General features: G+C 49.8%; 2 protein-coding genes across 2 annotated transcripts in view; one reads left to right on the plus strand and one right to left on the minus strand.

Annotated features, from left to right (window-relative positions):
- Positions 1 to 23,732, minus strand: part of MTOR (mechanistic target of rapamycin kinase) — a 132,113-nt gene that overhangs the window by 50,793 nt on the left and 57,588 nt on the right. Inside the window, exon 28 of the mRNA XM_042997977.1 lies at positions 23,565 to 23,710. Within this exon, the coding sequence (XP_042853911.1) occupies positions 23,565 to 23,710 (146 nt within the window). The remainder of the gene's footprint in view (positions 1 to 23,564; positions 23,711 to 23,732) is intronic.
- ANGPTL7 (angiopoietin like 7) lies at positions 10,075 to 16,153 on the plus strand. The gene is made up of 5 exons (XM_007078370.3): positions 10,075 to 10,790; positions 13,194 to 13,294; positions 13,874 to 14,068; positions 14,729 to 14,927; positions 15,144 to 16,153. Exons 1-5 carry the CDS (start codon positions 10,421 to 10,423, stop codon positions 15,311 to 15,313), a joined length of 1,035 nt encoding a protein of 344 aa, XP_007078432.1. The 5' UTR covers positions 10,075 to 10,420; the 3' UTR covers positions 15,314 to 16,153.

The following is a 23,732-nucleotide window of genomic DNA, read 5'->3' on the forward strand; positions in this document are numbered from 1 at the left end:
CGATAGCACCTGTGGCTCTGTTAGGGTCAAACTTCCCTTTTCTGCTCTAGGAACTCAGGAAAAGTCACTTTAGTCCTTTTTTACATATTCACAGACAGGAGGCTGGCCTCATTAGAAGGTTTCAAAGCTGGGACATTCGGTGTCCCTGGTGTTCTAGGGCACCTGAGGCATCCAGATGAAAAAGATTTGATGCGGAAGAAGCGGCCTGCCTTGGACAGTCAATGGGTTCCCGACGTCTCAGTCCAGAGTGGCTTAAGGGGAAAGAGCTCGTACTTGGTCTCCACCCTTTCCTTCGGTCACAGCTTAAACGGCGTGTCGGTCACGATACTTGGAGGACATGCTAACCCTGCATTTGAGAAAGTGGGAGATGTCAAGAGGAAAAAAGAACACCAACAGCTGTGTGAGGGACAGATTAGGGACAGGGGAGACAAAAAATCCTATCTTTCCAAGATTGGAGAGGGGAGGTGTATCTTCTGGTTAAACTCCACTGCAATTCAACCACTTTTCAAAATACTGTTTTCACCTACGCATATTCTATATAAACAGGTATGTGTTCTATACACAGCAGTGAGCAGATCATTCGTACAATTTCGTATGTTGCTTTTGCACGTAGCACAGGCGTTTCCCACTCGATCCAGTCTTGGCAATTACTTTTAAACAGCTCCACCATTTCGTCCTGCCTGTGGCTCCCAGGCCTGCGATCGGTCTCACGGGTGCACCTTCTTGGCTGGTGGGCGGGCAGCACTCGCGTTAGATTCCCGACCTGCAGGCACGCCGCTCAGGAGCACACATTCGGCGCTCTCGCACGCGCAGTAAGCGATCTGTCCGGCAGAAGTCTGCAAGGCCCGCTCTGGGAATCCAAGCCCCGAAGATGAAGACAGCGCTCAGCGACAAGCCCGGAAGGCTGTCCCATTTGACACGTCACCTCCAGGCAGCCCCTGGCTGGACGCGGGGCCCAGGTGCCCTAGCACAACCCGGCATAAGGCACGGAGAGGCCGCAGAGCCCCGGAGTGTCAAAGCGCACGATTTGTGCCGGCCGGGTTTCCAACCCAGGGGCCCGTCAGAGGCGCGCTGTAAAAATGATGAATGGCTGTCACATTTCCAAGGCTCCGGCTGATTTAGGGAGCCATTGGCAGACACATCACTCCCAGCATGTCAGCCAGTTAATTACTTCCAACTTTATCTTTCTTGTCAACACTTCTTGACAAATTGGCCATTATCTTTTTATTCTACAACAACGGGCACTGCTCCTTTTCTGGTGATGCCTGGAGGTTTTTCTCCTTTCCGCTTCTTCGTACCCAGAGTGGATTGAAGAGCTCTGAGAGAGCCGATTAGAAAGAGGAGCTGTCAGGAAGAGGACAAAAGCGACGAGGGCCGCTAGAGTGAACCCAAGGCTCATGACCAAATGTCTTCACTCAAACCAGAGTTGATGTTTTGGGTAAAATACTGATTTCCTGGCTTCCCGATGTCCGGGAGCTCTGCCTCAGTCTCTCGCGGGGACGAAGTTGGGACACAGAAAGGCAAATGAGCTGGCGTCTGCTGATCTGGCAGTGCTGAGCTCTTCTCCCCACCTAACTGGGAAGGCGGACGTGAGGTGGCCCTCCGCTCCCCTGAGAGGCCACATTGTAGGAACACCGATGCCCATTCTGGAGTCAGGGAAGAGGGAAAAATAAACCTACTTCTTGGTAAGGCCAAGCCAGTAGAAGATGAGCATGACACGCTATAAACGGGCCACCGAGATTCAAAGTCTATGAGACGACCAAAAGTATTTGGAGAGACCAACGGTGTCACCACCAATACGTTTCGCCATCACTGCACGGACGTTGTCAGGGGTGGCCATGGGGCAGAACCCAACCCCTACTGTACTCCACCAGTTGTAAGACACACAATTTAACATCTCTGAATCATGATAGGGCATATAATTCAAGGTTTGAGAGCGCTGTGACGTGGTTTAGTTGCCAGCAGTAACCCCCGCCCCGCCCCGCCCCGCCCCAGAAGTACATAAAAATCAGAAGCAGCGTCTCTAACTCACCATTTACTGGTCCCATTAAATCTCGAGGGGTTCCGGCAGGTGAGCTACGTACAGTGGAAGGGCAGACATTTACTACCGAACTACCGCGAGCTTCTCCCTTTGGGATGGTCTTGGGCTGCAGTGAAAGACCCTGTGTCCTTTTGGTTCAGCTTTAGGGGAAACCCCGGGATTCTTCCCTTCGTACGGCTCCCTGCGGACGGCCGGCTTTCTACACTGACAGGCAGCTTCCCTGGGGTTTCTGAGGTGCTCTATAAAGACAAGCTGTCGTCCAGTGAACCTGCAGAAAGTCTTCAGAACAGCCAGAGATACATTTATGCTCTCCTGGCGACTGGTGAGAGACCTGACCTCTTGGGTAGGGCTGGATGTTAAGAGGGCACTAAAGAAAAAGATGGGCCCGGGAAGATACAATCTGCGTTTGTGCTCTGGCTGCACGGGGGTTTCCTCTGTTCATCCGCTCTCTCCTGTGTGGAGCTGCCCTACAAGGGGTACAGATTCCTAGAGGCACATTGCACTTTTGAAGTCAGCATGAGCCCAGAGGTCTGGAATGTGTTTTTGTCGAGAAGCGAGGAGCTTTGAGCAAATCCTCACCCCTCTGGCCGGAGTGCTTTTTCTTCCAGCAGAGGTAGGGGAAAAGAACACGACTCTGTACCTTTTCTAGAAGCCAGGAAACGACTGTGGAAGCAGGACTCATACTTCCAAGCAACACAGCGGTGACACCCTGGGAACATGTGTTTAGAATTAAGACAGAGAGGGTTTTATTCACCCCTCTAGCCCCTCGCCGGTAAACGGCAAAGCGCAGTCACGCTTGCCATTAATTGGTTGCTCAGGCACAAGTGGCACAATTTCTCGAACGTTCTCAAAGAATTACAGTCCCCTTTTCCCATCAGTGCTGCCTACGTCAGGGCGGCAGAGGTCCGGCCCGAAGGGAAGCTCTGGGGATGCCAGGGTACCTGGGTACGAACGTGTGATCCTATCCTGCACTTCTGACGGGGTCTTGTCTCCGGCTGAGAGTGACTTTCTGCTACTGCAACGTAATGGGTATTTCATCCCCTTTTGGGGACAGCAAGATCTGTCAGGTTACTGGATAAGTTCTGGTGAACACAGCTGCCCCGAGATGTGGCTGTTTTTACGGGGACGTGCGACTTCATTCTGCCTTCGATGTCAGCTGTTGCGTGTGGCCCCTCAGGCCACGGTGATGGTGAACAAACAGGCTGATGCAGGCGGAAGCGATCAGATAGGCCATTTACCCAGGCCTCTGGAATAAAGTGGAGCGGGACAAAACCTTGCTCCAAATGCTCTGTGGTCCTTCTGTTGGTCTTCATACGTAAAGAAAGAGGAGGGAGACACAAATGGATGGTTTCCAGGGAGACAAAGGGATTACACAGTGAGGATGCTACCCCCAGTTATTGATTAAAATACAAGGTTGAGCCAGATGATCTCAGTGTTTTCAGTTCCCACTTCCTTTGATTCTGTGTCTAAGACCTACAGAAGGAAAATGGACTCCGAGCAGGACAGAACGCAGGGGCCAACGATGAAGACCTCGCGGTGACAAAGTACCGCCAATGACCATGGATAGAGACTCTGAGTCTCCACAACAGATGTTTTAGGCGAAAAGAACCTTCTGCTGGGGATTCATTCTTTCACTTGACGAGTTCCAAATAAGGAGCTCTTTGGTCTCAGTCTGGTGCCAAGAGATAGATGTTAGAGCTACCGTGGTAAATACGACAGACGAGGTCTTTGCTTTTGCAGAGCTAACGGGCTGGTGAAATAGATACACACAAAAAAACGAAAACAAAAACCAAAACAAACAAACCAAAAAACCCTGAAATGAATGCTGTGAAGGTAAACACCAAGAAGAAAACAGAGAGCCTAGATGGAGACTAACGTCGGGGGGTGGGGGGGGCGCTTAGTGTAGACTCGGAAGGGCAGGGAGGGCTTTTCTGATGAGACGATAACTGCATACCTAACCAGTAATACTTGATATTTGCTGGACATTGACTATGTGTCCGTCACTAACCTGTATCATGTGCTCTATCGATTTTTGAATCAACTTCCTAGTTGAAGTGTAACACACATACAGAAAGGTGCACACAGTGTGCAGCTTGAGAAATCGCGGAGTGAAGATACCCTTGTAAATACCACCCAGAGCGAGAACCAGAACACAACACGCTGCCAGCGTCCCAGAAACACTGAGCCTTCTCCTGACCGCGGCTCCCCTCCTCATCTCTAGAGGCAACGACTGTCTGACCTCTGATGCAACTGGTTAGTTTTGCCGGTTTTTTTTTTTTTTTTTTTAGTTTAGTTATTTACATCAAAAGAGACAGAGAGAGCACGAGCAGAGGAGGGGCACAGAGAGAGAGGGAGAGAGAGAGAGAGAGAATCCCAGGCAGCTTCTGCGCTGTCAGTGCAGAGCCTGATGTGGGGCTTGAACTCACGAAACTGTAAGATCATGACCTAAGCCAAGATCAAGAGTCGGACGCTTAACTGACTGAGCCACCCAGGCGCCCTACAGTTTTGCCATGTTTTGAACCTCGCCTGATGCTCAACACGATGTCTGGGACATACGTCCGTGTTGCTATGTGCCACCAACATGCCACGGTCGTTCTTCCTTCTAGTGCTGAAGACTCGTTCACTCTATGAATATATCACAAAGTATCCATCTTCCCGCTGACGGGCATGTAGGTGGCTGTCAGCTCTTGGCCGTACGAGTGCTGTCCCTACACACGTTCTTGTACTGGCTTTGGTGCAAGGGTGCTGGCGTTTCTGTTGGGACCCTACCAAGAAGTAGCACCTTTGGGTTACAGGGTGTGTTCTGCTTTCGAGGACACGGACAAATTGCTCCCCAGAGTGGTTTCGGCAGTTGACATTTCCACCGGAAATATCTGCAAAGCCCAATGGCTCCACATCCTTGTCAACACTTGGTACTGTCCGTGTTTCCCATTGCAGTGTGTGTGTATTGGCGGCATGGGAGAGTTTTGATCTGAATTTCCATAATGACTAAGGAGCTTGAGCAGCTTTTCATATGTTTATTGGCCTTGTGGAGATCTTCTTTTGTGAAATAAGTGCCTTGTGACATCTCTTGCCAATCTTTAAGTTGGCTACCTTTTTCAAAGTTGTTTGAGAAGAGCTGTATGTATACTCTGGATGCAATAAACACAAAGATATCTATTGGAGATAATCTTCCTCCCTTTTCGCTCTGTTCGTGGTGTCTTCTAATGAACAGAGATGACTCTTTCTATTGCATTTGATAATGTTTTCTTGTATGGTTAGTGCTCTTTGTATCTTGGTTAAGAAATCTTTGCTTACCCCAAGATGCCGAAGATAATAGCCTATGTTATCTTCTAGAAGCTTTGGTTTTACCTTCCACATGTGGAACGGAAGCCTCCTCTGAACTTGAAGTTTTATGTGTGGTGTGAGGTAAGGGTCAAGAGCCCTCTTCTCCCCGTAAGGCTACCTAGCTGACCTGGAAGAACTTGCCGAAAAGACTGTGCTTTCCTCAGTGTTCCGTGGTGCCACCTTGTCAAAAATCAACTGTCTACACACATGCGGGTGTTTCTGGACATTTGATTCCACTCCATTCATCTGTGAGTTTAGCCTTGTGCCACCACTACGCTGCCTTTAATCACTTACAGTAGCTTTATGATAAATATTGATTTCTCGTAGTTTAATTCCTCCAAATTTATTTATCTTATTCAGAAATGCCTTCACTATTTTTATCTTTTATTTTATGATTATTTTTTAAATGTTTATTTTATTTTTGAGAGAGAGAGAGAGAGAGAGAAAGACAGAGGATCTAAAGCAGGCTCTGAGCCAATAGCAGAGAGCCTGATGCGGGGTTCAAACTCACAAATGGTGAGATCATGTCCTGAGCTGAAGTCAGATGCTTAACCAACTGAGCCACCCAGGTGCCCCGCCTTAACTATTTTTAATCCTTTGCTTTATTGAACCAGAAATGAGGTAAAGTAGTTAGGATTTGCATCACCACTGCACAGATCTGTAAACTCAGAGAAATAATTTGCCCAGGGTCATGGAACTACCAAAGATGGGAAGGGATTAGAACCCAGATTTGTCTGATTCTAGACCCAACTATTTCAAGTCCTTCATATACCGCCTCCTTAATCTTCAAGCCAGATGATCCCTTCGGGGCATTTAATATGAACGCATTACAATTTCAAGAAATACGGATGTTCTAGGCCGTCCCATTTCCAGTTAAAAATCTTGTGGGGCAAGTACAAAAAGCCCCTTTCCCGGTGAGACTCAGGAAAACAGAGCAACAAGGGTAAGGAGCTGCTTAGATTCCTTCCAGAAACTCGTCTGTCTTCAGAGTAGCAATCACGCCCCTCACGTGGACTCCTCGGGGCCCTCAGGCCTGGCTCCCCTCCACCTCTCTGGCTTTACTGTCCTCCGCCCCTGCCTCTTAAGCCACACTCAACTACTTACGTCCTCCTACTAAGCCAAGGTCTTTCACAAAGCTGCACCTTGCTCAGAATGCCGGCCTCCCACCCCTGGCTACCTCCTCCTTTCTCTGTGAAACCTGGGTAGCACTCCCCTTGGGAGGCCTTCCGGACCTCATCTGAATTGGGCACTCCTCCTCCTCTGTGTCCCTCTCCTAGCATGTCACACTGTCCCAGAGCTCAGCTGTCTGTTTCTCCAACTGGACGGTGAGGCAGTTGAGGCTGGGCCGGCATTGTTAACGATGCTCTGCAATTTACATGCTGGCTAACAGAACAGACGTTTGCTACAAAGTCTGAGCGCAGAGACAGACTCTCTTGCCAGGTGCTGTCGTGAAATAATAGACTCTAGAAGGAAGCACAAGAGAAACGATTTCTAACACGTCCAGAATGCACTCTGGTACAAGTGGCAGATCAGGAGACTTAGGGAAGAGATGGATGTGCCTCCTGGGGTGGGTGGCATTTAACTGAGGCAGAAATAGGACTGAGCAACAGGAGTGTCAGGTATTGGGGCATGTGGGTGTGGCTCAGTCGGTTAAGTGTCCGACTTCGGCTCGGGACATGATCTCGCGGTTCATGAGTTCGAGCCCCGAGTCAGGCTCTGTGCTGACAGCACGGAGCCTGGAGTCGGCAACCTGCTTCAGATTGTGTCTCCCGTCTCCCTCTCTCTCTGTCCCTTCCCTGCTCGCACTCTTTCTCTCTCTCAAAAATAAATAAACATTAAAAAAAAAAAAAGGAAGAAGAAGCGTCGGGTATTAAATGGCCGCATACAGTAAGGCAAAGCCGTGACTCACTAAGACTTTAGGAGAAGTAAAATATCCCCATAAAGAACACTATCAAACTAACAACGAGGCAGGCAGGTTCTTCTGAGATGTACTCATGCCACAAACTGAGAGTCCGGTTCTAAGGGTAGCTGTTTCCCTCACCAACTGTGCAAGTGGTGGTTTAAGGGCAGGCAGGGGCAGAAATATATTAGCAAAGGAGGAGGCTCTCCAATCGGGACGTTTTCGAGACAATGCGACATGACGCTCCATTTGCGTGGAAGGAGAGACCACCTCTAGGTCTTACCCAGCTCTGTAATCCTCAGGCTGCTGGAGGCTTCCCGTCCTTGGTGCCAGCCCAAGGCAGTACGGCCCAGACTGTGAAGTGTCTGAGAACTTCCAGGCTAAGTAAAAGCTCACTGGCTTTTTCTCATTAAGACTATAAATTTGATTTTCACAAACATCTTCCCCAGGAACACCAAGCTGACCCTCTTTCACCAGCAGCAAAATAGAGAAAAGGAAAAACTGCAAGATGTCCAACACAGGCTTTCCTTATTTTCTCAGTTAATTCCCATTTTTATGGTCACTTTATCCACTGAAGGGCAGAGAAGGTAAAAGCCTCTTGGAGAAGGGAAAACTGGTCTCGTCCTCCACATTCTTCCTGGTTTTCTCCACTGGCTTAGCTGTACTCAAAACAAGGGCTTACTTTTCTTTCTTTCAGAAACTCAGAATCTAGGACATCGCAGGGTTGTGGATGTATGCAGGATTGATAATCTTCTGGCATGGGAAACACTCTTAATTTGCTATTTTTTTTTTTAATTGGGAGGGCTATTGACATTTGGGCAGCTTAGGTGATTTAAGAAAATCTTCAAATAAGGAAAGCTTCTGTCTCTAACTTGTACCTCATGTTAGAAATAGGCTTTCAGCAAACAAATGTCAGAGAGTAGGCATTCATGCTAACAGCTAGGTGCTTCTGATCCAAACCTATGAACCCCCAGAAGGGATTGCTACATGGGCTGCAAATACAAATGACTGATTCACTTTCTGCCCAGATATGAAAATCTATTCGTAACAATTTCCTGTTTGGGCCGGGGAAGTGGCCACTGGGAAGAACAAACAGAAAGTTGGCTGGGAATCCATAAAGCTCCACTGATCCTCTCTCTATCACGTTGCTGCGGGGGGAGCACCAGGACGGCAGGGTCACAAAGGATGCCCCACATGCCTGTGTGGCACAGGGCAAAAGCTCAGTGTCAGCTGATGGCTGGGAGATCGACGTGAAGATCCTCACCGGGTTCAGGAGGCCGTTGGATGCGGATGGTTGGGGCTGGGTTCGTGTTAGTGAAATGAACTCCATGTGGCCGAGACCGCAGTGCCCAGCTGGGCTGGGTATTTGCGAAATAAGAGCGGGGACTGGCTGCCAATTCTAAACAGGCTCTTCTGAGAGGAATGGCAAGCTGCTGTGGGGGGCCAGCCACACCCTCACCCCTCAGGAGGCAAGGGGACTCAGGAAGGGAGAAAACGAACCCTGGGACACCTGAGCCACAACCGCTTAGTGATTTAAAGGGGGGGAGAAAACCTGTTTGGTAACTCTAGCTGCTGAACAGAAATGACCTTCTGAGGCCAGAAGTGCCACCTGTAAAGGGACTCCGGGGGTCATGGCAGGGAAGGAGGGCTGTCGGGCACCAGGCTTGTGTGTGAAGGACCCACATGGAACAGCAACAGGACGAGGTCTGCCTCGGTGGCTCCGTAACATGGAAGCAGAAGGAGCACGTTCCAAAGACAGGGGCAGTTACTGCTTAAGGATGGAGAGGCCTCTGTATTCGTTCTCAGTGAAAAGCTCATTTTAAGTATTTAAGGTTTGCCGAAGCCCCAGGTTTTTCCCATTTGTTTTCAAAGGAGTAGTGCCCTTCCGTTCCAATACATGAGAAGTGACAGCATCCGTATTTTCAGGGACGTACATCAGATATAGAGAAGAGCTTCAGATTTGCAAACTGTGTTGTACAGGAAGAGGGACATAAGACTGTCGATATGGGTTAGGTGACAGAGATTCTTTTCCCTATGATTTAACGTACGTTCCAAGTTTTGAATCACGGGCCAAGGATAGGCCTGTTCTCCGCTGTGCCTACAGACCGACGGAAGTACATCGGCATGACCGTGCCAGGACCGTGTCCGGCACTCCTGAGTTTTTGTCCCTGCCGTCCTCTCCGACACCTCCTTGTCAAATGCCACGTGCGAGGAGCCAATACGGGCCCACTTGTGGAAGAAGGAAGTACGTAAGAAGAAAGATGACTGAGCAAATCCTGTGGATACAAACCACAAAGCCTTTTTTTGCTTCCTAAGATGCTTACTCTTTCTATTTCTAGAGCTCTTCTAAGTTGGAGATTTTCCACCGTGACAGCGTTAGATCTAGGCGGAACGAGGGTTTTGTAAAACATCATTCTCTGAGTGATGATCAGAAAGAGGAATAACCAGCCTTGTTAAGAGCACACTCAGCAGGATGCCAAAATATACCAGATCCTCATATAAACAGCATGGATTACATTAACAGGCCTCCCTGGGTGAGCGGGAGTCGTATTCCCAATTCTCTTTGCCTACCTTACAGTCACCCCACGGTTATGTAACCTTTAGAATGGAATTTGGAAATTCTTCCGACCCTGCCCTGCTCGCTGATAGAGCTGAGCCAGTGGCTGGCAGGGGCATAATCTACCAGGCGAAATTGGAAACACACAAATTCATAGTCCTCTTGTCTCAGCCCAGAGACTGTGCAGGCAAGGAAAGAAAGACTCGCCCCTGTGTCCCTCCTCCCCTCTGGCCTAAGTTTACGCTGACTTCACCCAACAGGCACCTGACCCTCCCAGATGAGCTGGGAGGGGCTAAGGCACCATGCACGGCCACAGTGGGGGTGGAGGTGCAGGCAGCAAACAATATTTAAGATGCTGAGTTTGTAGAGCGTTCAGGCTTGGGAAGAAAGGTACAGGGAGCCCAGTTAGGCTGCACTTTTAAACCCAAGCTTTGAGAAAGGCTAAGAAAGAGCAAGGGAGGACAGAAAGCAACAGGGTGGTGAGCCCATCCGGAGTGAAAGTGCACAGCTGTAATTTGCTGCGGCTTTGCAGACCTCAGCCGGGCATACCCAGATCCCCCAAAGGAAGATCCTTCCCCACCCAGGCCCGCGAAAGATGCTGAAAAAGACTCTCTCAGCTATGGCCTGGCTCTGCATTTTCATCACGGCCTTTGTCAGCCACCCAGCGTGGCCACAGAAGCCCCCGAAGCGCAAGACACCTGCGCAGCTCAAGGCGGCCGCCTGCTGTGAGGAGGCGAAGGAGCTCAGGGCCCAGATTGCCAATCTGAGCAGTCTGCTGAGCGAACTGAGCGAGAAGCAGGAGAGGGACTGGGTCAGCGTGGTCATGCAGGTGATGGAGCTGGAGAGCAGCACCAAGCGCATGGAGTCACGGCTCACAGACGCAGAGAGCAAGTACTCGGAAATGAACAACCAGATCGACATTATGCAGCTACAGGCAGCACAGACTGTCACCCAGACCTCGGCAGGTAAGGAGAACGTGTCCTCACGCTAGTTGCCACCTTCTCGGTCAAACACCGGAGCGTCTCTGTGTGGCATGGTTTCTAGATGGCTTGGCCATCAGAATGATGACTGGGGGTTCTTTGGGGGTGTATTTTCCCGGGTACGTGCCACCGGCTCTAATGTCCTGTAAATTTCTGTCAATTTCCCCAATGTCTGCACAGTCTCTTTACTCACACCATGATTCAGCATAAGGAAGGTATGAATCCCCATCCCGGAGCGCACAGGGACGACGTGGTTTGCCCAGAGTCACATTGCAAGCCTTAGAAACAGGGTTTAAGTCTCCCTGATGGGTTCGCTTCCTCACCCAGAGCCGACAGGCTGCACCCACAGTCCTAAGGAACCAGGATTGAGCACCAAAACTGTAACATCTATCGTTGTAGGAACCAAGTTTTGCCAAAAACAGTTCTCCTGTGTCCCTAAGATTTAGTGGAATGGGCATTAATGGGTTTTTGTGTCCTGTCTCTGCAAACCTGACTCTGCCCACTGGCTCAGAATTAGGTATAGATGCTGCCTAGAGCCAGAAGAAGAATTCCTTTGGGTCAGGAAGGAGAGGCTCGAGGTTCCTCACTTCTGAGATTTCTATTTTCCCCCAGGATCTCAAATAAAATTCTCCCATTACAGCAAATAAGAAAATGCGATGCTGAAATCTGGATTTTTGGAAGCCTCCCACGTCAGATACATCCAATGCTTTCTTTCTTAAAATAACTTCTGGTTTCTAGTTAGGTTGGCTCAGACCGGCTAAGGTGAATTTATTGCTCAGAGAGAAGAAACTGGGGTTTCTGAAATCATCAGGAAATTGTTACTTGTCAGGCGAATATCCTACAGATATGTCATTTATTACTGATATAAAAACTTTCGGTCACATCATAGACCAAGTCAAGAAATAGAAGAGGGTGAGTCACTGGTGACTCTCAGTTCAAACGGAGAAAAAGCTTTAACGTGAAATAAGCTTAAACGGCCCGTTACCCAATAAACCACCATGTGAAAATCACTTCCTAAGCATGTACTTCCTGCCCCTCAGTGTGGGACTAGAAAGGTATCCTCAGGACATTTTCCAGACAAGCGCGTCCCGATTTGGCCTGGCGCGGCAGAGCAGGCCAGGCGGGACTCGGATTGTGCCGCCTCCTACTCCTCCAACTGGGGTTTTCTCCCCTCCCAGCAGGGAGCTTCTTGGGGGTCAAAGGCAGCTCTCCTGCTGGGCCTCCTACTCTTCTAGCCCAGGACATCCTTCCTCCGTTTTCTTCTCGATTGCCAGCTGCTGGGTCACCTTTAGACTCTCTAAGCAGGTAGCTCATCGGAGAAAGCAGTAAGTTGATGCTCTCCTCAGTAACAGAAAACGAAGGACGCTGATGGCGAAGGCACACATCTCCCCCTCCCTCAATGTGCTCTGCCTGGGACAGTTCCTGGTGGCAGTGAGCGTCTCTCTAAGGGCTCTTCTCGAAGGCCCAGCACAGGGGCCTCCAAGAAAAGAACCCCAGAGACAGAGGACAGGAAGCGTCTCCTGGACAGCAAGAGTTCCCGCTCTTTGAATCCCATCAGGAAAGGCGGTTTCTTTGATATTTGAGACCTGGAGACAAAATCTGGCACAAAGCTGTAGCCCCAAGATGGCCAAGGAAGCGTTTAAATCAACCCCAGGGTGAACACCAGCCTGTTCGATGCTCTGATTTGCTTGTTTTAATAATGCTGCCAGGGGAGGCCTCCACGGGTTCCTCAGGGTGTTTGCACTTCCGTTTGAGGAATGAGCAGTGTTAGACGAAGCAGCGGGGGGTGGGGGGGTGGCTCGGGGAAGAAGATGTTAAACTGATCTCCCTTAATTAGGGTCCTAGTAGGCAATCTAGATAAAAATAGCCATTCTCAAAGGTAGAAATAGCCATTCCCTCTGAAAAACCACCCCCACCCCCAAATAAACCAAGAAAACAACAAAATCAGACCCTATGAGATGCTCATGACGTACGTGGTAAGAGAGGCTAGCGGTCCCAGAAGTGGAATTTATTAAACAGGCGCATCTATTACGTGGCCCTCGCACACTGTAATGTTCCCAGAGATGGTGGCCTAGAAGAATAGAACATAGCGGGATGATCTATTTCAGAGTTAACCTGAAACCACCTGTTTGACGGTCCCATTGATGCTGCTATCCAGGTGAGGGCTTCCCCACCACCAATGAAGCCAAAAGACACCTCCTTTTGGTCTCCCAATGGCCACACCCCTCCAAAACCCAGACCCTGTCTAGTAATGAACACTCGTGTGAATTGCGTGGTAGAAATGAGATCTCAGTTTTTAAACTTTCAATGGAGATGGAGCACGAATGCCCACCTGCCGTGGAGCCCCTGGGTTTGGATGCTCACTCCTGCGGTTTGCTCCTATTACAGACGCCATCTATGACTGCTCGTCCCTCTACCAGAAGAACTACCGCATCTCTGGGGTGTACAAGCTTCCTCCCGATGACTTTCTGGGCAGCCCTGAGCTGGAGGTGAGGTCACCAGAGCCCACGGCCCAGGTTCTACCATCGGTCCTCTGCCCCCTCACAGGGCTGGGGGCAACAGGACTAATCATGGTCTAGAGAATGGGCAACTCAAGACAGAATCAAACACACCGAATACCCAGAGAGCTATCCACACACACACTCAGTTTGTGGGGGAGAAAACCCCTCCCCCGGCATCTCTTTTGCCCCTTCAAATCATTACCGACCAAACACCAAATCTTCCGACACAGATAATTCTATAACCTCCACCCGACTTGTTGACATCTCTTGCCACGACCCAGAGCAGTTATTCTTGGGGAAGGAGATGAGAGAGAACACGTAGAGAGCACACATGGATTTTCTTCTCTTCCAACTATACGTGCGCTTGCCCCCCTCCTCAATTTTGACAATTCTTCCTTAGCAAGCCACCACCACCCCACTCCTGCTCGCTGACACTGGGGTAGAGTTGTGGTGAGCCCGCACACATCCACTGGCCCTGCGGCAATGGGAGGGAGGCGACGAGGCCCGCCCTCGGGCTCCTCTGCCTGCCTCTGTGGGTCCCTGACCAGAGCATCCTCTCTGCCACAGGTGTTCTGTGACATGGAGACGTCAGGCGGCGGCTGGACCACCATCCAGAGACGAAAGAGTGGCCTCGTCTCCTTCTTCCGGGACTGGAAGCAGTACAAGCAGGGCTTTGGCAGCATCCGTGGGGACTTCTGGCTGGGCAACGAACACATCCACCGGCTCTCCAGACGGCCAACCCGGCTGCGTGTGGAGATGGAGGTGAGCACAAGGCCCCTAGGACTGGAGCAGGTGCCACACCCAACTGTGCACGACTCTGGGGGCGCCCTTTCCACTCTTGCTGACTACAGGCCTGTGTGCTTATTACGGCGCTTTTCCTGCAGGCTGTAGTGCAGTTGAGAAGAGAGTTTTTCCTATTTGCTCCCAAAAGCGAGGCTGCAGATACACAAGAGGCTGGACTCGGGCCAGAGCGGGGGGATCCAACAGTCAGCTGTGCTGACACACTGCGGTCCCCACTCGGGCCTGGGGCTTGAGCTCCTCTATGTGCAAACCTTATCGACACTGACCGGTGACGGTCGTGAAGGGAATGGAGGCCCCGCTACCTTCTCCAGTGACTCTGAGTGGGACACAGAGACACACACACCCACACCTCACAGACAAACAGGGACAGGAAGGAGGCAGAAAGAGGGGCTGATCCAGGCCAGATGGCGACTCAGGAGCGAGCCTTGCTCTGGGACCCTTGTTGTGTGACTCCCAAGCCTAGTGTGGTAGCTAGAGGCAAACAAGCGATAAAGCCTCGCTGGGCCCCCGCGCAAACGGACAGACGGACGTGTGGCTGCGAGCCGAGAGAGGGAAGGCCGGTGGCGTGGCGGGAAACAGCCCCCGCGCTGCTTCTCTAAGGCTCCACCTGCTCCCCAACAGGACTGGGAGGGCAACCTGCGCCACGCCGAGTACAGCCGCTTCGCTCTGGGCAACGAACTGAACAGCTACCGCCTCTTCCTGGGGAACTACAGCGGCGACGTGGGGAACGACGCCCTCCTCTACCACAACAACACGGCCTTCAGCACCAAGGACAAGGACAACGACAACTGCCTGGACAAGTGCGCCCAGCTCCGCAAAGGTGAGGTGCGGGGGGGCTCGGGGGCTGGTCCCAGCGGGGAAGGACCAACTTAAAGCCGGATTTAGAGCCGCACGGCCCGGCGTTCTGGCTTTGGCGCTTCTGACTGCGGAGCTACGGTTCGAACGGCAGCTCCGCCAAGCCTCCTGTCCCGTGTGTCCGCCATTTCCGGGGCGGGGACGAAGCGGGCTCACGGCCCCGATCTCTCTCTTGGGCCAGGCGGCTACTGGTACAACTGCTGCACAGACTCCAACCTCAACGGGGTCTACTACCGCCTCGGGGAGCACAACAAGCACCTGGACGGCATCACGTGGTACGGCTGGCACGGCTCGAGCTACTCCCTCAGGCGCGTGGAGATGAAAATCCGCCCGGAAGACTTCCAGCCCTGAGTGCAGGCGTGCCGGGGGGCACGGCCAGGGAAATGGGGACAAACGGAGGCTGGGTGAGGGCAGGGAAGGGGAGGAAGGGAGTGGACAAAGGGTAGGGACGGAAAATGGCCTAGAATCTCCAACGAGAGTCTGTCTCTAGGGAGCACAATAAAACTGAGAGGACAAGGACGTTACATAAATGGGATGAATTATTTAAACACGATGGGCCATCACACAACTTCCCAGGGGCCTGGCCCGAGTGGGCTCTCTGTGCCGGTGATCCCTGACATATCACTCAAAGCCTCTCCTTTCCACTTGATTTTTCTGTAAAAGGAAAGTAATTGTGACATCACTGTATCTATTTAGTTGGAGGTCTAGGTTATGTGAGGGGAGAAAATAGACCCCTTTACTAAAAAGAATCATGTGATTTTGATCTTCAAGGAGAGGCCTTGGGTGATGGAGAAAGGCATAAAAGAGAGGAGTGGTGGGGGAAAGGAGTTTCGAGTTTTAAATCCAATCCAACGAAATTACCTTCAGTCTACACATTTTTTCTTTAAAGACAGAAATTATTCTGCTGGCAGTGGATTGACCCAGGAGGGATCTCCAGGGTCCCGGGCCTGGCGGCAGGCCTCTGCCTCCTCCCTGCCCAACGTCAATCAGGGTGCGGTGTGCTGAAAGGCAGAAGTGGGTCTAGTGGCGGCTGGGGAGTTCCAGTAGGAGGTGGGGAAAGTCCCTCGTGGATGCTTGCACAAAACTGCCTGAAGATATTCAGTCAATACAGATATATTGGTTTTTATTTTTTACTTTGTAAGAAAAGGGCTCAAAGAGCTTCCTCTTTTGCCTATAAAAGTGGCTGCAAAATGAAGGTAGATGACACTATGGTTAATGATTCATGCTGTTTATAAGCATTTTGCTTTGTAAAAATACAACACTGTAGGATGTTGTAAACATTTGAAGTTTCCTTTTCCTTCCACAATAAATTCTTTTAAAACTTGTTGGTTTTTAAATTATCACCATTACCATTTAGAGCAAGGTAAAAAGCTTAAGGGAAAAACCAGAGGGTGAGCAGTGAGAAAGAGACTGATTTTGTTACAGTCTTTAGGGAAGCGAAAAGGTGAAAAGGCAGGGGCCGACAAGGGCAGCAGCCGCTGGGAGAGGTCAGATCTAGCCACCTAATCACCACGGAGCCCAATGCCACCGCCTGGCTTCAAAATACTTTCAAACCAACACTCCTACTTTCTTTCTCCTTGAGCAAACTAACACAGAGAGGGGGCATGTCTTCAGCCGTAACAGATGCTAAATTCATTTTGAGTGGTAGGAAGTCATTTTTCCTTGCCAAAAAGAACCATTCCCTTGAGCCAGTCAGTGTAAGGTGAGCCATTACTCCTACTCAGTGTTCCCTATTGTACCTATAGTTCTTGGGCTGCTGGGAGCCTGTTTAATCTTAAAAACAAGAACGCGGGGATTTTCCAAGGAACAGAGTGAGCAGAGAAGAGGTGCGCTGCAGCAGGGCATTCCACAGGACAGGCATTCAAACAAACTCCCCGAGGCAGGCGGGGAGTCTGAGGCGCCAGCAGCCGGCGCAATACTGCCTAGAAAGTGAGGATAAAAAGATCAGGGGGTTAAGAGAAGAGCAGGAGAAGCGTAAACGCCTCTGGCAGAAGTAGCTAATAATTCTCTCTCTCATCTCCTCTAACCCCACAACCAAAAAAACATCTGAAGCTCTAGGCACCAAAGGCTAAAATCAATAAGTGGGCTCTCCTAGAACTAAAAAGCTTCTGCACAGCAAAGAAGCAATACGTTGAAAAGACAACCTGCAGTATGGGAGAAATGATTTGCCATCTATAGCCCCTCGTGAGGAGTTAATATTCAAAATATATAAAGGAATCATACGACTTAATAGCAAAAAAGTAAATACTCCCAATTAAAAAAAGGGCAAAGGTCCTGAATAGACATTTTCCCAAAGAAGACATTCGCGGAATGGCCAATAGGTACGTGAAAAGGTTTTCAACATCACTCATCATCAGGGAAATGCAAACCATCCAGTGAGGTATCTTCTCATACCAGGTATGATGGCTGTTATCAAACAGGCAAGAGACAGCAAGTGTTGATGAGGATGTGGAAAATAGGAAACCCTTGTACATCGTTGGTGGGAATGCAGATGGGGAGATTTTTTAAAATAAAATTACCATATGATCCTGAAATTCCACTTCTGGGTACATATGCAAAGGAAAGGAAATTAGTATCTTGAAAAGATGTCCGTATTCCCATGTCCACTGCAGCATTATTCACAATGGCCAAGACATGGAAACAGCCTAGGTGTCTGGTGACAGATGAGTGGATAAAGACACACACACACACACACACACACACACACACACAGAGGAATATCATTCAGCCATATAAAAGAAGGAAACTCTGCCATTTATGATGACATGGATGAATCTGGAGGGCATTATGCTCAGTGAAGTAAGATAGAAAAAGAAAAATACCATATGGTATCCCCTACGTGTGGAATCTAAAAAAACAAAACAAAATGAAACAAAAACCATAACCATCACCTGATTCCACAGAAAGAGAACAGAACCATGGTTGCCAGGGGGTGCAGAGAGCCGGGGAAATGGGGAGACAGGTTGAAGGGCACAAACTTTCCACTGTAAGATGAGTAGATTCCAAGGATCTCATGCACGGCATGGGGACTATAGTCAGTGTTGCACATTTTAAAGTTGCTGAGAGTGGGTTTTAAGTGTCCTTATCACACACACACACACACACACGAGTTAACGATGTGAGGTGATGGATGTGTTAATGATCTTGAGCTTGATAAGCATTCCATAATGTGTATCAAGTTATCATGTTGTACATCTTATTTTATTATTATTATTTTTAAGTGTTTATTTATTTGGGGGAAGAGAGAGAGAGACAGAGAGAGAGAATCCCAAGCAGGCTCCATGCTGTCAGCACAGAGCTGGATGCGGGACTCAATCCCATGAACCATGAGATCATGACCTGAGCCAAAACCAAGAGTTGGAACCAAGAGCTTAACCGACTGAACCACCCAGGCACCTGCCTTCATGTTGTACATTTTCAATATACACAATTATATTTACTAATTATTCCTTAACAAAGTTGGGGTGAAAGCATCTACACCGTCCTAATCCAAGCCTATAGTTGCTGAAACTCACTCCTATTTTTACGTGTACACAATTGCGTAAACAGAAGTACAAATTTTTCGTGACAATGTTCATGTTGGAGGACGCCCCCAGCCACTTAACCTACGGTGCGGATTCTGACCAGAACCACCACTTTCCAAGCACGTCTCCGGGTGCAGCCAGAGGACAGACACCAAGGATTCAGAGAGGAGCCAACACAGTCTCTGGCCCTAAAGAGGACAGAATCACCAGGAACCAAAGGAGAACTCAGTGTCATCCCGGAAAGTAAAGCACATTCTGTTTCATCCTCCACGAGGTATGCTGCTGCACAGGAAGTGCCGGCCCCTGTTTTTGGTCTTAATTCTGCTAATCTCAGTCAGAAAATTCTTAAAAAATGGGATTACTTGCTAGGGGTTGGGCAGTGATGAAAGCATCCAGCTTGGATCAGACGCTTCCTTCTACTTTGGGTGAGAAGCAGGTCCTGTGGACTGAATGTGTGCGTCCCCCCCAAATCCTACGTTGAAGTCAATTCCCAATGTATTCGGAAGTGGGGCCTTTGGGAGGGGATTAGGTCACGAGGGTGGGGTGGCTCACAGATGGAATTAGGGCCCTTATGAAAGAGACCCCAGAGAGGCTGAGCTCTGCTTTCAGCCACGTGAGGACACAGTGAGAAGGTGGCAACGTGGCAACCTGGAAGAGGGTGCCACCAGTACCCAACCGTGCTGCTCCCTGACTGTGGGCTGCCCAGCCTCCAGAGCCGTGAGAAGTCAAAGCTGATTAAGCCCCCGGTCCGTGGTATATTGTTACAGCGGCCCAAATGGACTGAAACAGGAAACTGGTACCAAGATGCGGGGTGCTGCTGTACCAAACACCTAGAAACGACAAAGTGGCTCTGGAACAGGGTGATGGGCAGAGGCTGGGAGAGTTTTGGGCTGCGTGCTAGAGAAAGCCCAGACTACCGTGAATGGACTCTCAAAGGCAAATTCTGGTGAAAGCTCAGCAAGAAAAAAAAGAGAACCAGAGGGAACGCTTCTGTCTTCTTAGAGAACATGCATAGTTGTGAACAGAACAGTGATAGAAATATGATGGTAAAGGCCATTCTGACGAGTTCTCCGACGGAAAGGAAGACGGGTTATCGGGGAAGAGAGAAAAGGCAAGCCTTTTTATAAAGTGGCAAAAATTTTGCCCGAATTGTGCTCAACGCCGTAGTGTTTGGTGGAAGGTAGAACTTGTGAATGATGACCCTGGGTATCAGCTGAGGAGATTTCTATGCAAACTGAGGAGGAGTGGCTTGGTTCTTCCTGACTGCTTAGGGTAAAATGAGAGAGGAGAGAAGCAACAGCGAAAAAGGAGCCGGGACTTAAAGATTTGGGAAATTCTCAGCCTATCTCTGCTGTGAGAAATGAGTGCGTGCATTCGGGGAGAGCACAGAGGGTACGGCCACGTGAGGCTTTGCTCAGGGGACTGGGTGTCATGAAGCATGGACCTAATCAGCTACTCCGGCAGGAAAACTACCACATTGAACAGACGGGCAAAGAGACAGGAGGGAATGAAGGAAGGCTGTTGAACTTCCTGGATTTTACAGGACGGGACTATGGAGCTATTTGGCTGTGAACAAGAAGAGAATGATCCTGAAGTTGATTCAGAGATCAGCAGGGCTGCCTGCTTGTTTTCAAACAGGAGGACCATTGCCTTGCTTTTAACAGGCCCATGAACTCTGCCCAAAGCTGTGGGGGTAGAGCCACCGCCGGGCCGTGTAGCCGGCGGAGCTGTGGGGCCAGGGCCTCTGCCCAGCAGGTCCAGAAGGCAGACCGTTACCCAGAGGGCTTGGAGAGCAGAGGATCCAGCCAAAAGCGATTACTCTGGAGATCTCATGAAGTTTGCCTTGCGTGGGACCTGTCACCCTTTCCTTCTTCCCCGTGTCTCTTGGAATGGGGATGGCTCTCCTGTTACTGCCCCATCAGTGTATTCTGGAAGCATATAACTTGTTTGTTTTCACAGGTTCGCAGCCAGAGACAAATTTTGCCTCAGGATGAACTGTACCTAGATTCTCAAGTCTACCCCTGATTTAGATGATCTTTAGATGAGACTTTAGAGCTGATCCTGGAATGGGTTGACTTTGGGGCTGTTGTGATGGAATGGATGGAGTTTGCATTTAAGAAGGACATGCATTTGGGGGGCCGGGAGAGGAATGCTGTGGACTGAATGTTTATGTCTCCCCAAATTCCTGTGCTGAAGGCTAACACCCAGTGTGATGGGATTGGGAAGTAGGGTCTTTGGGAGGTGATCAGGCCGTGACGGTAGAGCCCTCACAAACGGGATTAGGGCCCTCATCAAAAAACAGCCTGGGGGCTCAGTCGGTTGAGCATCCAACTCTCGGTGTTGGCTCAGGTCATGATCTCATGGTTTGTGAGTTCAAGCCCTGTGCTGGGCTGTGTGCTTTCAGCACAGAGCCTGTTGGGGATTCTTGCTCTCCCTCTCTCTCTGCCTCGCCCCTGCTCACGCGTTCTCTCTTCCTCTCAAAATAAAAAGAGACATTAAAAAAAAAAAAAAAAAAAAAAAAAGCCCAAAGAGCTTGTTCTCTGCTTTTTGCCGCTTGAGCACACAGAGAGAAGTCGTCCGTGGGGCATCCTGGAAGAGGGTACTCGCCAGAACCCAACGGTGCTGGCATCCTGACCTTGGACTTTCCAGCTTCCGGAACTGTGAAAAGTGTTTCTTGTGTAAGCCCCCCGTCTATGGCAATTTGTTACAGCGGCCCTAATGGTCTGAGTCAGCAGGCACTAGACCTTAACCTAATGCTACAGGCTAACCAAGTAAAAGCCGGGGTGTGTGTATGTTTACAAATAATTCAATACCATTTAATCCTCTGTTCCCTTATGAAGCAATTATACTTACTGATATATACAAGCTTTGAGGAGATGGGAGTCGTTTATAACGTCTCACTGTGAGCCTGGTTTGAGGATTACATGTGAGATTTAATTTGTCCTGGAGTAAATAGTAGAAACGTCAAGAGGTGGGAAGTCAGACCAGTAGCAAGAGAAAAGTACTGTCAGCACAGCACAGCTTTTAGATACAAAAACAAAAACTAAGGAACAGCTGTGCAAAGACATTTTTGTGAACAGTTAACCTGATTGTTTCAAAGAGAATTTAAGGCGGTCGACTCAAAGATAGATACCAGAATAACCTTTCAGAAAGGGCACAAACAGTGAAGGCAAAGAGCAGGAAAGACAAAAGAAAGCTGGGAGGGGAGAGAGGGCGGCAGACAAAAGAGGTCGAGGGTCTGTAGTCTGTTAGAGGTCAAGTTAGAGTCTATTAGAGGTGGGCCAGCTGTGAGGCGAGCTGTGAGCTCCCCGGCAGCCACTGCGAGGAAGGGAGTTCAATCTATCACTGAGGAGCCGTGTCTCCAACACGGGACCCAAGCAGTAACTCAGGGACAGGCAACCACCAGCGGTGGGACCCCTGGGAGGGGTTTCCACGAGGCTCGGCTAGAGGACTGGGGTGGTGCTGGGCGCACATTCTCTGACAGCACCTTTGCCTAAGCCCGTTTCTTAAAACTTTCTGTGGGGACGACGATGGCAGAACATTGCCACGGTGCGTAGGAAGTGCAGTTTTCAGTGGGAAAAGCGGCCAGTGGAAACAGAAAAGTGACGTTACGGGAAGACGGGAGGCGGCACTGTGAACTCGGCTCAGTCAGGCCGGGACAAAACCGGAGCTCAGAGCACTGGCTCCATCTGGGAGCACAGGTCTCTATTTGTCTGTGTTCTTAAGGTCAAGATCAGTCTGCAGGGATTTCTGAGGACTCATTTTCAGTTATACTGGCATAAGAAGTTAATGGCTTTCTTGGACACTTTTCCCGGCCTCTGACTATACCTTCCTGTTACAAATCCGTATACACACTAACGCTTCTGTGATTGTTTCAAATACGGAGAAAAACCTGGGGTGGCACCACGGAGGTTTCAGAGAGCTGTCAAACAGAGAAAGCTCAGCAAGGAAACTGACACGCAAATCTGGTTCTTTGACACTGAGGTTATTATATTCAGTTGCCAGATTTTCTATCAGTTATCAAGGAAGACAATATTACCAAAGCCGGGGGGGGGGGGGGAGAAATGCAGGTTTTCACATCTGCTGGACCTAATCTGAAATGGAAGCCGACCCCAGAGGATGGCATGTTTATATCTGTCGGTATGTGATATCGTAGAAATCAATGGTCTCTCCAAGTTCACTTCACTTGGACAAAAACATGACTCTCTCGCCTTTTGGTCACTTTTTAAGGTGTTTAAAGGAATACTCAGCATTGACTCAAAAGCAGGCCTGGCGGGGAAGCTGGCTATTTGATTATTCTCTCAAATGAAGGAAGCACCACACACAGCAGACTGTTTCAGCCACAAAGGAGGTACTTATTAGCTGGGTGATTTTCCCCTAAACTATCTGTAGTGAAACAATCAACCGTGTTAGCATTTACATGAAGATAATTAGATCCCAGAGTTAATATTCTCTGATAATCATTAGGGGAAGCGAACGGTTCTCTGGGAGCTGGCGCTAACATTTGAGGCTGCTTCTAATTTCGTAACAGCAGAAAATTTATTAAACAACCTATTTTTGTCCATGCCCAGAAGACTCAAAACCGTCTTACGAAACGAGAACACATGACCAAACCAAGGGAAAAGATCACTGAGTCTCAGACTTCGCTCTGCCTCTTAGATTCAAAGAACCCCAGAGGAGGAAGACTCGGGCAGCAAAACCCCAGTGGCCCTTGGGGCAGTGGAGTCAGTACTTTACTCCCACCAGAGACGGCGATGGAACCTCCGTGTCAAATTCATCGCTCCTAGGCTGCTACTGCCCCAGAATCGCTTCTGGACTGATTTCCCCGGGACAAGCAGGCCCAGGTTGGAAAACAACGGGAGCCCATGTGCTGAGGGTTAACAGAAGTGACAATTACGGCTCCGACAGCGGGGAGAGCCGTCCGCAACCACATCGCATTTAAACGTGCTGGCCGGACCGGGCGGCCAATTTCACGGAGCAGAAGTCTCCACGTGACAGCGGCGATTTGGTACCAGGCGGCGGAGGGGAGAGAGGTCATTTCAGATGAAGGCGGCGATTAAAAAGGGTTTCGAGCCTACCTGATGAGAGACTCTAGGATGGCGGGGGTGGGACCTTTCTGGAACTCCAGCTCTTTGTAGTGTAGTGCTTTGGCATATGCTCGGCACTTGGCGGCCCTCTCGCCCAGCAGGACGATGCCGTTGTCGTCTCTCAGTGGCAGGGGGCCCTAGGGCAGAACAGAACCCACA

This window comes from Panthera tigris, chromosome C1, assembly GCF_018350195.1.
Source record: "Panthera tigris isolate Pti1 chromosome C1, P.tigris_Pti1_mat1.1, whole genome shotgun sequence".
Lineage (NCBI taxonomy): Eukaryota > Metazoa > Chordata > Mammalia > Carnivora > Felidae > Panthera > Panthera tigris.